The 16838-nt window shown below is 37.9% G+C and overlaps 1 protein-coding gene across 1 annotated transcript in view; it reads right to left on the reverse strand.

Moving 5' to 3' along the window:
* ERN1 (endoplasmic reticulum to nucleus signaling 1) overlaps positions 1-16838 on the reverse strand; it is a 119509-nt gene that overhangs the window by 6884 nt on the left and 95787 nt on the right. Inside the window, exons 12-19 of the mRNA XM_074224481.1 lie at positions 16629-16814; positions 15325-15598; positions 14142-14232; positions 12356-12545; positions 9567-9666; positions 8829-9028; positions 3382-3529; positions 2280-2407 (exon numbers count right to left, since the gene is read on the reverse strand). Coding sequence (XP_074080582.1) covers positions 2280-2407; positions 3382-3529; positions 8829-9028; positions 9567-9666; positions 12356-12545; positions 14142-14232; positions 15325-15598; positions 16629-16814 — 1317 coding nt within the window. The remainder of the gene's footprint in view (positions 1-2279; positions 2408-3381; positions 3530-8828; positions 9029-9566; positions 9667-12355; positions 12546-14141; positions 14233-15324; positions 15599-16628; positions 16815-16838) is intronic.

Genomic DNA, 16838 nt, shown 5'->3' on the forward strand with positions numbered 1-16838 from the left:
GAAAACTAGAAAGCAATTTGCAGAAGTTAGGTAAAAGTCAACATCTTACACCACATACCAAGAAAATCTCCAAATGGATATGTGCTTTAGCTATGAAAGATCAAATTATAAACACATTAGAGGAACAAGAAGAAAAATACCTTTCAGATCTATAGATGGTTTAAAGTACCTGATCAAGTAAGGAAGAAAAAGGATTTCAGAAGATAAAATGGACACTTTTAATTATATAAGATTTAAAAGTTTTTGCACAAACAAAACTAATGTAACTAAAATTAGAAGGGAATGAGAGAATGGATGAGAGAAAAAAATCTTTGTGGGTAGTTTCTTTGATAAAGGTCTCATATATAGGTTATATAAGGAACTGATTCAAGTTTTTAAAACTTATGAATCATTGTCCAGTTTAGTCAAAGGATATGAAGAGGTAGTTTTAAAAGGAAAGACTTGATTAATAAGAAGATGAAAAATACTTCAAATCATTAATAATTAGAAAAATTCAAATTAAGACAACTCTGGTGCTGAATTTATTATTCACTTGAAAAGAAAAGGAAGGAACATATATAACAGAAATTCACATTAAAAACCCACTCCTATTCTATTGTGTCTATGGAAGTGTTTATTTTAGGTGATATTTGTAATATTCAACATAAAGAAAAAAGGAAAGAAGGAAAAATAAATCTTAAAAATCCTTTAAAAGATAAAATCAAAATAAAATGAGATGGTTGGGCTAGGCAATTTATAAGGTCTTTCTTCCAGCTTGAAAGACTACTATATTAAGAATTTTTTAATGTATGTCTACACCTCCAAAGAAATTCATTCATATAGACATACATATAGCATGTAATTAATAATATAGCATTAATATGGTACATTTAAACTCTGCATATACAAATATATACACATTCACACTATAATTATAAATTTACATGTATACATACACACACATACATACATACGAACAAAATGATTTCACTCCTTGTACTCAATAAACTCTAGGGTCACCAGTTCTCCTGGAAAAGTATTCTCTATGTTCTGGGGCTACACCATCATCCCCTTACCTCTGTTCTCACTGCAGAGATTCCAAAGTTTCAGTGGCTCCCTGTTGCAGGAAAAAATATAAACTCCCGCACAAAACACAACCTACTACTTCATACTCCCTACCACAATCCATTCTTTTTCTAACCTCTCCTGTTTCTGCTGAGAGTACCACCATCCTTCCAGGCTTAAATGTCTGCAAACTCTCAGCACTATCCTGGTCTCCTTACTTCCTTCTCTCCATCAAGTCACCAACTTACTGCCTCTACCCTTACAATGTCTCTCACATCCACCCTCAATCCCATCATCCTTATAGTCATTGCCTTGATTTGGACCTTCACCATCTATATGGACCCTAAATTGGTCCCCCGTCTTTAACTTTTTCCTACTCTAAATTCTCCTCCACATAGTTGCTAGAGATTTTCCTAAATATGCCTAAGGGTATCAGTTCTCCTCCTCAATAAGCTCCAGTGCCTTTTTTGCTAAAATATTGTAAAAATAACAATATATTAACATAGTGCTTTAAGATTTGAAAAACACTCTTCATATTTTATTTCACTTAATCCCTACCTGGTGAGGTAGGTTCCATTATTAGCCCCATTTTACAGATAAGCAACCTGAGGTATAGAGAGGTTCAGGGATTTGCCTAGGATCACAAAACTAGAAGAAGACTTACTTGATGTTCTTGTACATGACATGCCATCTCCAATCTGCGAACCTTTGCCTAGAATACCCTTATTCCTCACTTCTGTCTCTTGGAAGCTTTAAGACTCAGTTCAAGTGTCTGAGGCTTTTCTTAGTCTCCCTCCCTCCCATAAAATTACTTTTTATTTATCTTATACATACATACATAATATATATATATATATATATATATATATATATATATATATATATATATATATATACCTTTAGTAAAATATAAGCTTGAGGATAGGTTTCTTTGTAGACTTCAGAAACAGAAGATGTGCCTATCATAGAAAATACTTAATGAACATTGAATTGAATTGAATTGGACTAAACTGCCAAATTAATGGTTTTCACCCAAATACAGAAAATTGATATTCTGAGGGAAAGCTTTAAACCTTGCAGTCAAAAGCTGTATTCCAGTGTTCCAATGTTTTTAAGTGTTTTTATTTTCCTCTGGAAAATTGGAATGCATTAAAAACATGGGCTCACACAAATGCGTGCACACACACACACACACACACACACACACACACACGTATAGGCACATAAAATAATACCTGAAAAAAATGTAGCTGCTTTTCTAAGCCCCAGAAGAATGGGTGCTTCAGTACATGTTTGGCGGAGGGCCTCTTCTGAGGATCCATAGCAATCATTTTTTCTATTAGTTCATGAGCAACGATGTCTTCTACATGGGAGGAAAAGAAACCCATGTATCACTACTAGTCACTAGAGTCTAAGTGTACTCTGGTGACCCTGGATGCCACCTGCCAAGTCAGGCAAATACCTGACTTCAAGGAATCTCAGGGATCAGCCATCAAAGGGGTTACATAGATCACCAAGATAGGACAATCTCATCTGCCATTTGAGCTAAATTGAGGCTCTCTTTCCTATAATTGCACTAAACAACACTTAGCCCATTACAAGAAGAGTTTTGCTAACTTGACAAGCACTGAGTTGAGATAAGATTGTTGGTTTACTTTTGCTAAGGGTTTCTGAACTTTTTTTTAATGCTTTGATGACTATATTTCAATCTAATTGTGTCATCCCATATAGTTTGTTTTATGCATGAAAAAACATTATTTTGAGAAGGGGACCATGGGCTTCACCAGACTCCCAGAGGGGTCTAAGAAACAAAAAATGATTAAGAATCTTTGACTTAGTATGTCAAACATGATTGTACATGTACAACTTTTACCAAATTGCTGGCATGGGAAGGGGAAAGGAAGGGAGGGTGGTAGGAAAAAAGTAAATGAATGAATGTTAAAAATTGCCTTTGTATGTAATTAAAAAAAATAAATAAAATGAAACCTTGACTTAGGCCAACATGATCAAGGGCATGCTGGGACAGACTGACTATTGTCCTTTGTTTTCAAAGAGGAACAAAAATGACAGCTCTATGTTAGGGTCAAGGTAGAGTATGTCTGTCTGACTATGACTGATTAGCTCAATCTGAGCTTAGAAGGCTCTAAGGTTGGGTATAAATAATCCATGTGAATATTTGGAGTAGAGATGGCTCTAAATTTGTACATCTCACAACAGATGAGTATATGATGGCCTCAAGATGGCAGCAGTGTACCCATGCATGATGTGGTGGGTGGAGAGGGTACCCAGCCCCTGAAATACCTCACTGAATATGCCTCAGCTATTCTTGTAACTTACCATGCTTCTCTGGGTGCAAACAATCAAGGCTGTAGGCACCAAGAAGGATGTTGGCTTGCCGCTGCAGGGACTTGCCAAATGGGTGGTTGCCATCAGATATCACATAGTAAAAGACACAGCCCGCAGAGAAAATGTCCACTGTGTAAGTCTGAAAAAGTATAAAGCTTATGAATTCATCAGGTTGGGGTCCTCATTTACCCTCATTGTTTGATGAATTCACTTATTCACTTAACAAGAATTTTTAAAGTACCTTCTTTTAGGAACTCAAGTGCAATCTCTACCAGAAATTTCTCCCTAGGGCTCTTAATTTGGTAAAGCTATCATCCCTTCCTCAACCAAATGAGATCATATCTGCAAAATACTTTGGAACTTTAAAGCATTTTATATATATAAATATGTATGTAGTTATAAACATATCTATTTACCATAATCCTGTGCAGCATTTTATCTTGTAACTTTCTGTTACATTTGTTATATAATATTGCTATTATGTATATTACAGTTCTCCATACTGATATCTGACCTCTTTGAGAGTTTAAGTTCCATGAGGGCAGAAATGCCATCTCATCTCAATCTTGTCTATCTCTTGAATTAGGATTCTGTATACATACCATTAGATACTTAATAAAGGTTTATATTATCACAAATCATTTAGAGGGAAAAGGAAGGGAATAATCATTTATACAGCACCTACTCTATATAAAGCTTGTGCTAAGTGTTTTAGAGACACCATTTCATTTGATCCTCATAAAACCTCTGAGCGATAGTTGCTATTATTTAATCTTCATTTTATAGATGAGGAATCTGAGACAGAGAGTAAGTGACTTGCCTAGGGTCACACTGCTAGTAAGTCTCAGGCAAGATCTGAACTCAGGTCTTCCTGACTGCAAGTCCTCTGCTCTAACCATTCTACTATCTCTCAGTCACAACATTGAACCATTAACAATATACTCTTGGAATTGGGATGTTCAAGGGGTGGAGCCAAGATGGCAGTAGGCGAAGAGCCTCTCCTAGGTTATCTCTCCAAAATATTTCAAAAATCTTAAAATTATGGCTCTAACTAAAATTTTAAGAGACAGAACCCACAGAAAGATCCAGTGAGGCAATTCTCTGGTCCAAGGTAACCTGGAAAATAGCAGAAAAACTCTATTCCATGGGATCAGACAGGCAACCCACCAGAGTGAAGAAACTTCAGCCTCCCAGGAATAGCCCCAGGGCACCTGGGAGCCAGGACTTGGCAGTAGAAGCAGTTTCCTGACCTGCAACCTGGGAAGCACCAGGTACAACTTGCAGGATCAGAGGGGAGACCTTTGCCAGAGCAAGCCTAAAGCCCAGGCCCTCAGGGGAGTTGCTGCACTCAGCATGGTCACCAAGGCAGCTCAGATCCAGGAAACAGAAGCAGGAACCAGCAAGCAGGAGCCTCCAGGCAACTGGACCCTGAGTGCTCAGCTCACCGAAGGGAGGGGAATGGAGAGAGACTTCCGAGGTCTGTCCTCTGTCCCTGGAACAGGACTCTGGGGCTCTGACCACATTAAGATCCTGATTGCAATCTAGGTCTCCCATAGAAGAGACCCCCTCTCCACCCCATGGCCGAGGGCTGCACTTGTGGTCATTCACAGACCAGAAGAGCAGTCAGAGCCTCATACACTGAGGTCCTTGTGGGGGAGGGGTGTCCCCATAATACTGAAAAGCTCAGGAAATACTCCAAAACCAGGTATAGGCTGGGGAAAGGAGTAAACAGAGAAAAAAGAGAACTGGACCATTGACAAATACTTTGCCTATGATCCCAAGGAGGATAAAAATACTCAATATGAAAATGAGGAGGTACAAGCTTCTACATCTAAAGACTCCAAGAAAAATGGAAGTTGGGCTCAGGCTATGACAGAATTCAAAAAAGACTTTGAAAATCAAGTAAGGAAGATAGAAGAAAAATTGAGAAAAGAAATGAGAGAGATGCAGGAAAAACATGAAAACAAAGTCAGCAGCTTATCAAGGAGGTCCAAAAAAATGCTGAAGAAAATAACATGTTAAAAACCAGCTTAAGTCAAATGGATAAAACAGTTCAAAAAGTTATTGAGGAGAAGATGCTTTAAAAAACAGAATTGGCCAGATGGAAAAGGAGATAAGAAAGCTCTGAGGAAAACAAATCCTTCAAATGTAGAATGGAGCTAAAGGAAGCTGCTGACTTTACGAGAAGTCAAGACACAATACTTCAACACCAAAAGAATGAAAAATCAGAAGAAAATGTGAAACATCTCATTGAAAAAACAACTGATCTGGAAAACGGATTCAGGAAAGATAATTTAAAAATTATTGGGATACCTGAAAGTCATGATCAGGAAAAGAGCCTTGACCTCATTTTTAAAGAATTCCTACAGGAAAATTGCCCTGATATCTTAGAAGCAGAGGGCAAAATAGAAATTGAGAGAATCTACCTGATCTCCCCCAGAAAGAGATCCAAAAAAATAAAAAACCCAACCCCCCAAAATTGGGATGTTCAGTAGTAAATACAAATTCCCAAGTCATACAATGAGTGACAGAGCCAGCACTAGAACCCAAGTCTTCTGATACCTAGTTCAGTGCTCCTTAATTGGAGCCATAGTGAACAGAGCTCTGAGCCTGGAGGTAGGAGGAGCAAGAGAAAGTAGAGGTCTACCTCAGTTTCCTCAACTGTAATAACAACAATAATAATAATAATAACACCTATCCCCCAGGGATGTTGTGAAGATTGAGTGAGATAATGATAGTAAAATGCCTAGCACCAGGCTATATCAAAGTTAGCTATCATTATTATATTCAAGAAATTTGCTACATATTTAAGATACTTTAATCTACTTAAGTGACTCAAAGGATGACAATACTCCTGCTGCTTACAGAATTTGGATGTTGTAAAATTCAAGGTCAATTTAGTTCATCAGAAACTCAAATGTAAGTATAAACATCTATTTATTTGTTCTTTTGTTGTTCCGTCATTTTTCAGTCATATCTGACTCTTCGTGACCCCATTTGGGGTTTTCTTGGCAAAGAAAATAGAATTTCCTTCTCCAACTGATTTGACAGATGAGGAAACCGAAGCAAGCAGTAAATGTCCAGATTTGAAATCAGGAGGGCCCGATGTTCTATCTACTGTGTCACCTTGCTGTCCTATTTGTTCTTTAGGAGATCACAGAACTATAGAATGTCAGAGGGGTTAGAGATAATCTAATCCAATCTCTTCATTTTTAAAGATGAGGAAACTGAAGTCCAGAAAAGAGAAATGATTTGTTCAGGGTCATAGCTTTTTGGGGATTTGAACTTGGGTCTCCTGAAGTCAAATCTAATACTTTTTTTCATTAGTGATCCCAGCTGACTTTGATGGGGTGATTAAGAAAAGGAGAAATCCTAATCCTTATTCCCCTCTGTGATAGATGATTAACTGGACCCCTATTTTATTCTAATCAGTATTAATCAGATTGATATGATTACATAGGAGCAGTGACTATAAATTCTGTATATTAGACTTCAGAGCTGTGAACTACAGATTGTAAATTCACTTGCTTAACCATAGTAAGCTAACTTGATGACCTTCATTCTTGTTTTTGCCTTGATTTATGGTGACCAAGTCCAGCATGGCAGAGATGACTCAATGACATGAAAATTTCCCAGCTATTTTTGTTGCCCCTCCATCCCTGGTTACATCTCTTTTGCTCAATATAGGGAAATAACAACGAGCACTTGGCCAACATGTGACTCTATTTGTCAGTCTGTGGTCCATCTTTCGGCCCAATGGTCCATGTAGATATTTTAACATCTATTTATCAGTCTAGCCTCTAGACCTTTAACTCAGTAGGACCTCCTAAAAGGTCAAGATAAGTCTGTCAAGGTCTGCTCATCCACTCCTTTGTTAACCAGTGAGATTCTGTATTTTGTATAGATCCTCCTGGAGAATTAAGGCCAAGATATATCAACTAATAAGACTATAATTTTACTGTGCCTCTTCTCTCATCTGAGCATCAAATGCTATAAGACTAAGACCCTGGAAAAAATTTTAAATTTTAAATTTAAATTTTTTTAATTTTATTTAATTTTTAATTAAATTTGATTTAATCAAATTTTAAAACCTTCTCCCCTTAATTTTAAAGTATAGTGAAGCAATATGTGTAAGGGGTAAGAAATCAGTAAATCAAACTTTTCTTAGAAGTTCCATGATATGAAAAAAATTGGACTTTTCCAAATCTGCCACAGATTCCAGGTCAGAGCAAAATGAAAGATAGTACCCTCATCTCTTTACCCAGTCATTGATAACATTGATCAATGCAGAGGACCAAGTACAGATCCCTGGTATACTCCACTATGCCTATGCATTAAAGTTTCTATAATATTTACTCATATGCTGTGACAAAAACAGTGCATATCTGAAGAAATAATCAGCACATTGGGTTAGTTGTTCTCATGTTAATTATAAGAACTAAATATTTTAATTATATTGATAGTCAAGAGATATATTACTTCCTTTGAAGCCTTAAATTTACTCAGTGAATTAAATGTAGCTCTTGTAAATCATCCTATAATTGTATTAAAACACTTCTTAAATAAAGTACTAGGATTGTCATTGCTCAAAAAAAAACAACTTCCTTCTCCCCAAAAAAATCCATCAAAAATTTATGTGTGCCCTATTGAAATTGACTTATTAACATCTACTCTGTCAACTAGTTATGAATCCAGCTAAATGTCTATTTCCTACTTTTCCAGCTTCTCCACAAAAATGGCATGAGATTTTTTATCAAATTGTTGTTAATATGTAGGTAAAGTAACACTAGAAATAATAGTTAATATTATTATTATTAAGCAATTAAGCAATAAACATTTATTTAGTACCTACTATGTGCTGGTCACTGTTCTAAGTACTGGATTATTATTTATTTAAAATAGAATAATTATTATTATTATAACAATCAGCATTTTCATAGAATATTTAGGTTTGCAAAATGCTTTACAAATATCCCATTTGGTCCTCACAACAGTCTGCTTTGATCATCCCCATTTTACAGAGAGGACAAGGAGACAACCAAACTTAAATGACTTGCCCAGAGTCACACTAAGTATCTGAGGTTGGATTTGAATTCAGGTCTTCCTGACTTCAGATCCAGTGCCTATCCACTGTACCACCTAGCTGCAGAAAAAAAGAGTATGGCTGGGCTGGAGCAGAGTAGAGCCAAAATCAATGTCATTTTCACTAAAAGTTTTAGAGTCTCTATGGATACTTGGAAGGCCCCAACTTCAGTAACCTCATAGAATCCAAGCTTCCTCCAAAGTCCAGCTCAAGTATCAGCAGAAAACTGGGCAGAAACCTGAGTTTCCAATATTTGGAAATTTGGAACCTTGTAATTGAGAAATCTTTACTCTGAAGCTGGGTGTGGTTCATCTAATATAGGTCTTGGGTATTAAGAGGAAGTTCTACTACTCACTGGATTTTCCTTGCAATCTTCACTCAGCATCTCTGGAGCAATCCATCCCTCAGTGCCTGGCACTCCAGAGCGGCGGCTGAAACTGTGCCTACCTACGGCCAGTTTCTTGCAGAGGCCAAAGTCAGAGATCATAGCCTTGATTTTGCCATGGGCATTGGGCATGGAGAGGAGGATGTTGTGGGGTTTCAGGTCTCTGTGAACTAATGCAAAGTTCTAGGTCAGCCCAAATGTTTGTCAGTCACAGATTCTGTCACTAACCCTTGGAAATATACTGCATTGGATTCCCCTCACCTGCTTTCTTGGAGGAGTTATTTTAAAGTTGTTGGAGGGAAATATTGGAAGAGTTCAGTTGGATTGCTGCTCAGACTGCTTCATCATCCTGACCCCATACCTCCTCCCCACCTTCCCCTGCCACCGACTTTCTAATGTACTGTCAACTACTTCTAGGTGTCCTGGCTTCCAATATCATATGATTTATTTTTAGGAAGTGATTCGGGCTTAGACCAATGAAGTTAGGAGCACAAATTCTCTCCTCCTTCTGTTCTTTCCACTGTACTATTAAATCACAGGATATCCAGAATAGCATATACCTTTCTGGAGTAGACATTAACTGACTTTGTGACAAAGAGATCAATCTGAGTCAAATACCAGGGAAACTCAGAGTGTCTACCTTGAAAAATATGCATAAGAAAAGGCCCCCAATAACATGGTATTGAGTCTAATCAAGAGGGATCTCACCAATGCTGAGGGAGTGAAGGTAAGCAAGTCCCGATGTTGTCTGCTGCAACAAGGTGATAGGTTCTAAACCAAGGTGAGCAAAGTCTTTCTGTTCCACATACTGTAGTAAAGATGATAATAATAATAGTTATTGTTATAATGTTTTCTGTTGGAATGATATGTTATAGCTTTCCAATTCAGATTCTGATAAATCCCATTGAGATTCAAATGGAGCAGCTAGACTATGCCTTTAAATCCAAATCACTCTGGCTCTCACCACTGGCCTGGCCTGAGCCTCACTTTCTCATTGTTTGGGTTTTGATGGCTCAAAGTAAGTATAAATAGCAATTGTTTCTGTTCTAGCCAGAAACTCTCGAGGGTCCTTACCCCCCTAGAATAATTCCTTTTTGAAGGCAAACTAGGCCTTCTTTTGCCTCAAAGCTTATACAACCTTCAATTACCAAATGGGCTTTGCCTCAGACAAACTGAGACCTGGGAAAACATTGGCATAAAAAGACTAAGGTCTCCCACTCTCTTCCAGGCCAATACCAGCCGTCTTGACCTACATCTTGCCACTGGATTTCAGTGACTTTAGAAGAGAGAATATGGTCTATGACATTACATAGCTCTGTCTCACTTAAATCCAATTCACTTGCAAGTCAATACATCATTCACCTTTCTAATGTCATGTCATGCCAACAAAGGACAAACAGCAATCTCCTGAACAATATCCCCTTTGATCCTCATGACAACCTTGTGAGAGTAGATATAATTGCCATATCATATGTGAGGAGAGTGAAACTAAGGATTCTTAAGGAACTTGTGTCAGGTCTCTCGGGAAGAATTAGTGATTTGTCCAAGCTAAATGACAGAGCTGGGGGTCCAAATTAGGTCTTCTAACTCATACTTCTATTTCTATATACCTCTACTATACCAAACTTTCTCTTACACACCAGGCTACCTCTGAGGGAGACACTGAGGTGGCATCAGTACACAAGGGCCATTTTTCTTCTTGCTAACCTACTCAGGTTTCATTTGTCATTTTGTGTATATCAACAGCCCTTAGGACAGAAAGAAGAGAGTCCTAAGTTGTTTAAAAAATAGTCAATGGTTGCTATCTTGTTCCCTAAGTCTCCCTCAGAAGCTTTGCCACCATTAGGCCACATGGCACGTCATGTTGCACTCTCCATTTATAAAACCAGGAAGAATGGATCTTGCTCCAAGATCTGCTTCTGTGGGCAGTTAAGAGAGAAATAAGAAAATGGCTTTTGAGGAATGGGCCAATCAAAACAAGACTTACCATATCAACTGATGCAACACTGTAGTTATAACAGGATTGTCTAAAGTAGGAGAGTTTTGGGAATATGTCAGGAGAATGGTTTTTATTTGTTGTTTTGTTTTTAACCTCACTACTAAATGCTACATAGTAGCATTACTTATAATGGTCCAAAAAAAGACTAGTTGAATAAATTGTAACATAGTGATGAAATACAATTAAGACTGGCAAATATGAGGAATTTAGAGATATAATAAAATTTTGATTAAATAACTGATGTTGTTGTTCATTTATTTCAATTGTGTGGTGAGCCCATTTGAGATTTTCTTGGCAAAGATACTGGAGTGGTTTGTCATTTCCTTTTCCGATTTGTTTTACAGATGAGAAAACTGAGGCAGAGTGAAGTGACATACCCAGGGTTACACAGCTAATAATTGTCTGAGTCTGAGTAGAACATTGTCTTCTTGACTCCAGGCCTGGTGCTCTATCCACAATGCCACCTAGCTGCCTCATTAAATAATAGAAAGTGAACAAAAAAGCAGCACCAGATAATTTTCTAGGACCATTTTGTAAAGCCCAGATGAATAGTTGACTAAGTGACAATCTTTGGGAGTTGCCTGTGGCTCTGAATGTCACAGGATCACAGAGTCAATGTGTGTCAGAGATAGGGACTTCAACCTAGGTCTTCCTCTCAGTGATAATTGTATAAAAAATAGACATGAAGGGAAAGAAATACAAATAAAAATCTTTATGGGGTCTTAGAGTGATTGAAAAGTTATAAAGATATGTTGGAAACAGAATGTCATTGATTGATTTTAAAAGGGATTGATAGGAAAACTATATTGTATTGTATTGTATTATTGTTCAGTTGGACAGCTAGGTAGTACACAGTACATAGAGTGGCAAGCCTGGAGTCAGAAAGACATCTGTAAAACAAGCAACTCCAATATTCTGCCAAGAAAACCACAAATAGGGTCACAAAGAGTAAGACACAATTGAAAAAAATCAACAAATTACTATTCAATGTCATCAATAATAAATCAATAAAAATGAAATTTTTAAAAAATGAAAAAGATGGGGGCGGCTAGGTGGCACAGTAGATAAAGCACTGGCCCTGGAGTCAGGAGTACCTGAGTTCAAATCCAGCCTCAGACACTTAATAATTACCTAGCTGTGTGGCCTTGGGCAAGCCACTTAACCCCATCTGCCTTTCAAAAACCTAAAAAAAAAAAATGAAAAAGATGGGAATAGTCTTTTGTTTTTTTCCAGTGTGATAGGAGGGAGAGAAAATAAATATCTATTCAACAAAAAAAATTTAAGACATGGAGAGGGTGCTATGGATATGGAATGTTGTGTACATTTTCAAATGAGCCCCCCATATTATTGGTTTAAATTAATTGCTTTACTTCATTGATACAAGAGACGTCTCATAGAATTAGTGGGGAGTTAATCTGTATAATGTAAAAATAAAACTTACAACAACAATACAATTTTAAAAAACAGTATCTGGATGGATGATAAAGTACCCTGTTACCTCTTGCAAAGTGGCTGCACACAGTTCTATTGCAATATATTGAAACTGGCGGTCTCGCTCTGTGCAAAAATAACGAATCACATTGGGGTGCTCGTCTGATTCCCGAAGCAGTTGCACCTCACGGTCTGCAAAACTGAAGCACTCTGGGAGTATCCTCTTCACTGCCACAGCCCGATTATCAAACATCCCTCTGGAGAGAGGAAAAAAAAAGTACAAATTTTGCCCCTTGGAAAAGTGGGTGGGTCAGCTAGATGGTATAGTGGATAAAGTGCCGGGTCTAAGTTCAAATCTGACCTTAGATACTATAGATGTGCAACCCTGTGCAAGTCACTTCACACTATTGCCTCAGTTTCCTCATTTGTAAAATAAGCTAGAAAAGGAAATGACAAACCACTGCAGTATCTCTGCCAAGAAAATCCTAAAGGGGATCATGAAGAGCTGGGCAAGACTGAAATGAATGAACAACAAACAAATGTGTCACTATCTGGGGAAAATTCCAGAACTGAGAGATGGAGTTGTCTTGTTTGATAAATAGCCAGGAGGCCAGTGTCACTGGCCATGTGGCCTAATGGTGGCAAAGCTTCTGAGGGAGACTTATGGAACAAGATAGCAACAATTGACTATTTTTTAAACAACTTAGGACTCTCTTCTTTCTGTCCTAAGGGCTGTTGATATACACAAAATGACAAATGAAACCTGAGTAGGTTAGCAAGAAGAAAAGGATGTTGGGGAGTAAGGAGTAAGAAAATTGGAAAGGTGAGGAAGTAGACAGATTTTGAAGGACATTCAAAGTCAAGTAGAAAATGTTATATTTGATCTTGGAGGTAAAAGGAAGCTACTGGAGTTTACTGAATAGAAGAGTGACATGGTCAGACAATTTGACAGCTGAGTGGAAGAATGAAATGGAGTAGCAAGAGACTCGAAGCAGGGAGAACAAGCAGAAGTCTATTATTCAGATATGAATGACAAGGGTATGCATAAGGGGTGTAGTGGTGTCAAGGAAGAAAAGGAGGAATATGCAAGAGATGCTACAAAGGTAAAATTGACAAACTTTTGGACATGATGAATTATTCTAGATGTCCAATGGAAGTTGGAGATGTGAGACTGAAAGTAAGGCAAGAGAATGGATAAATAAATATGAGAATCATCTATGAAGAGAGAATTGAATACGTGGGATTAATATAATCACCAAATGAAATAGGATAGCATCCTTTTCACTCTACCCTAGGTCACAACTGAAGTATTATGTTCACTTCAGCATATCACAGTTTAAAAAGGATGGGATAAGATAAGAAAGTAAAATAGAGAGGAAGGCAAGCAGGATCAGGACTGGATGAAGAAACTGGGGATGCTTGGCCTAGAGAAGACTCAAGTTGGTGATGATGGTGATGATGGTTGTGGTGGTGGTGGTAGGGATACAAGACAGCTGTAAAAACTCTGCAGCACTTTCATCTGTAAGAGGGATTAGACTTACTCTGTTTGGCACCAGAGGGCAAAACCAAACACAACAGATGGGAATTATAAAGAGGCCAATTTTAGCTCAAAATCAGGAAAACTTTCCCAACAATTAGAATTGGCCAAAAATGGAATGGGCTGCTTCAGGAGGCGTCCTGTAAAGGTCTTTTAACAGAGGCTAGAAGGCCACTTGTCATGTACATTCTAGTGGGGATGCCTTTTGGGTATGGATTGGATGAGGTGACTACTGAGGTTCCTTGAAATTCTTAGCTTCTGTGATTCTATGGTGTTTGTTTCTCTGGGCAGTGATGTTTCTCTCTATATTACTTACCGGTATACGATTGTGCCTTCAGCTCCATGTCCCAAGACATCCTTTGGACAAAAGGAAATTTTCCCAACAACCACCATGTTGGTTTCTTCATCTAAGCCAAAATCAATGCAAGAAAATATTAAATAAACCTAAAGAAATCCCTGAGGCTAAAACAATATTTATTCTTTAAAGGTCAAGTAAATTCTCCTAGGGCCTGGAATGAAGTACTTGCTTTATAAAGGACTTTTGATTTGTTGCCTTGCCTTCCCCAAGAGGAGCCACACCTTGAGCTATTAGCTCAGAAAATATTAAATGGGAAAAGGGAGACAAAAGCAACTGGGTTTTCTAACTTGAGAGTTAAAGTCCTCTAAGTTGCTAGCACTTGGCATTGTGTTAACTCAATGCAATTCAATAAACACACATTAACTTCTTTATTTTATGAAGTTAACCCTGCATGATAACAATAATCAGTATCATTCAACATGGGATAACATTGGTTCTCTGTCTCATACCAGTAAAATGATTCTGGATAAGTCTGGATAAAATTCCTCTATTAGTCTCTTTTCTCTCAAGTATAAAATACAAGGATTAGCCTAGATTGGAATTTTTTGACTGAGGATCAAAGGATCCATAGATATATTTTAAGGGAGGGGATGGTCTGTAAACTTGGATAAGAAAACATTCTATCTTTATTTAAATATAACTGGTTTTCATTGTAACATTCTATATTTTATTTTAAGTATTTAAAAACAGTAGTTTGAAAGGAGATCCATAAGCTTCACCAGACAGCCTCCAGTTCATGATACAATAAAAGTTAAGGACTCATGGACTATGATTTCCAAGGTCTACCATGGATCTAAATTTCTGTGACTTATGCCTCTAGTACTTTCTCCACTAGAAAATTCCCAAGATAGTCCAAGATAGCCAACTTCTAACTCCTATCCTGCAATGACTTCCAGTCCTTGGAGAGCAAGGAAACAGAAGACTGCTGAGATGATTCCAAGAAAAATCATGGAAAGAAAATGGAGGTAGTGGAGGAATGAGTTCCCAATTTATAAAAGTAAGGCCATCCTGAACAACCACTGGGAAAATTACATTTTCTAGTTCCATGAGCACCCATAGACAAGAGGAACACAGTTCCCTCCCCCCCCCAGTTGGCCTTGATTACAAAAGATGTCACTTAGAAAATGAAATATGGTTTTACCGTCCTCGTCTTGCTCGGTGGTGATGCTACTGCTGACCTTGGAAGCTGAGGTGCTAGAATGCTGAGAATGGTTGGAGCCCTTGGGGGACATGTTGGGACTGCTAGGGGCTGAGCTCTCTGAGTGCAGACCAGCAGAGGCATCCAGGAAATCAGGGTCCTGGGCCAGATCACCAGGAGGTTGGAAAGGAAGCTGCTGTTGTTGCAGCAGCTGGATCCTCTCTTCCAGTTGCCTCTGAAATTGTTGATGTTGGAGCTGCTGTTGTTGGTGCATGCTCTGGGGAGAAACATATGCACAGGGCTTAGTAGGACAGTGTTAAATATTTACTCTACCCCACACCAGAGAAACTGAGAAGGGCTTCTATGTGGAAGAAGGAATAGATATTCTCTGGGGTTACAGAAGGCGCAGCTAAGACCCAAGGGAAAGAGTCAGAGAGGCAAATTCAATATAAAGGCACACTCAATATAAAGGATAGTAACTGGCTAAAGGGCCAACCCTGAAAGCCAAAGCTTGGGTTTATGCGCTGATACGTATTTGCTAAAGACACTGGGTAAGTCACTTGAACTCTCAGTCTCTAGGAAACTCAGATTCTGGGAATTCCCTAGGCCAGGGAAATCCCAGATCTGATTTCTATTCCTACCCTATAAAGAAAAAAAAATAATTTGAACAGCCTCAAAATAAAATAAGTGAACCCAGAGAGAAATGAACCTGTCCCTGGAGCCATTCAGATGGAGACAAGGTGACCATCTCCATCAGGGATGCTGTGAAACAATAACAGCAAAATTATACATTAATCAACTGTGAAGGACTTAACTATTCTCAGCAATGCAATGACCCAAGACAGTTCTGAAGGGCTTAGGATGAAAAATGCCATCCATCCATGGAGGAAAAAACTAATAGAGAGCAAATGCAGTTTGAAGCCTATTTTTTTATTTTGTTTTTCTTGGGTTTCTTTTTTTTTTTGCTCTATGTTTTGTTTCACAACATGATTAATATGGAAATTCATTGAATGACTACATCAGAAGCAAACTATATCAAATTGTTTGTCTTCACAATAAGGGGGAATGGAAAGGAGGGAGAGAAATTTGAACTCAAAATTTTAAAAAACAAATGTAAAAAATTGTTTTTATAAGTAATTGAGGGAAAAAATAAAATATTAGATAAATAAAAACTAATTCTTTTTCATTCATTCATACATGAAGCAACCAACAGTCCATTATTGCTCTGATGCTAAGGGGAAAATCAACTACTCATTAGAAAATCAGAGCAAACAGAAAGAAATTAGCCCAAAGAGACCAGATCTTACCAATGGGTAGGTGATGACAAAGGCAACCCATCCAATAAGAAGGAAGGTACACAAGATGATTGTAGCCATGTCCTTCAATATGGAGTCCACTGCTGCCTCTGTTTTAACTGGGGTTCGAGTGAATTCAATATCTTGATGAGCAGGAGGAGTTGGTTCTTCTGTGTCCCGCTCAACTATTTTGATAACCTTTAATAGGAAAGAGGGTCTATT

Source organism: Macrotis lagotis, chromosome 2 (assembly GCF_037893015.1).
Source record: "Macrotis lagotis isolate mMagLag1 chromosome 2, bilby.v1.9.chrom.fasta, whole genome shotgun sequence".
Lineage (NCBI taxonomy): Eukaryota > Metazoa > Chordata > Mammalia > Peramelemorphia > Peramelidae > Macrotis > Macrotis lagotis.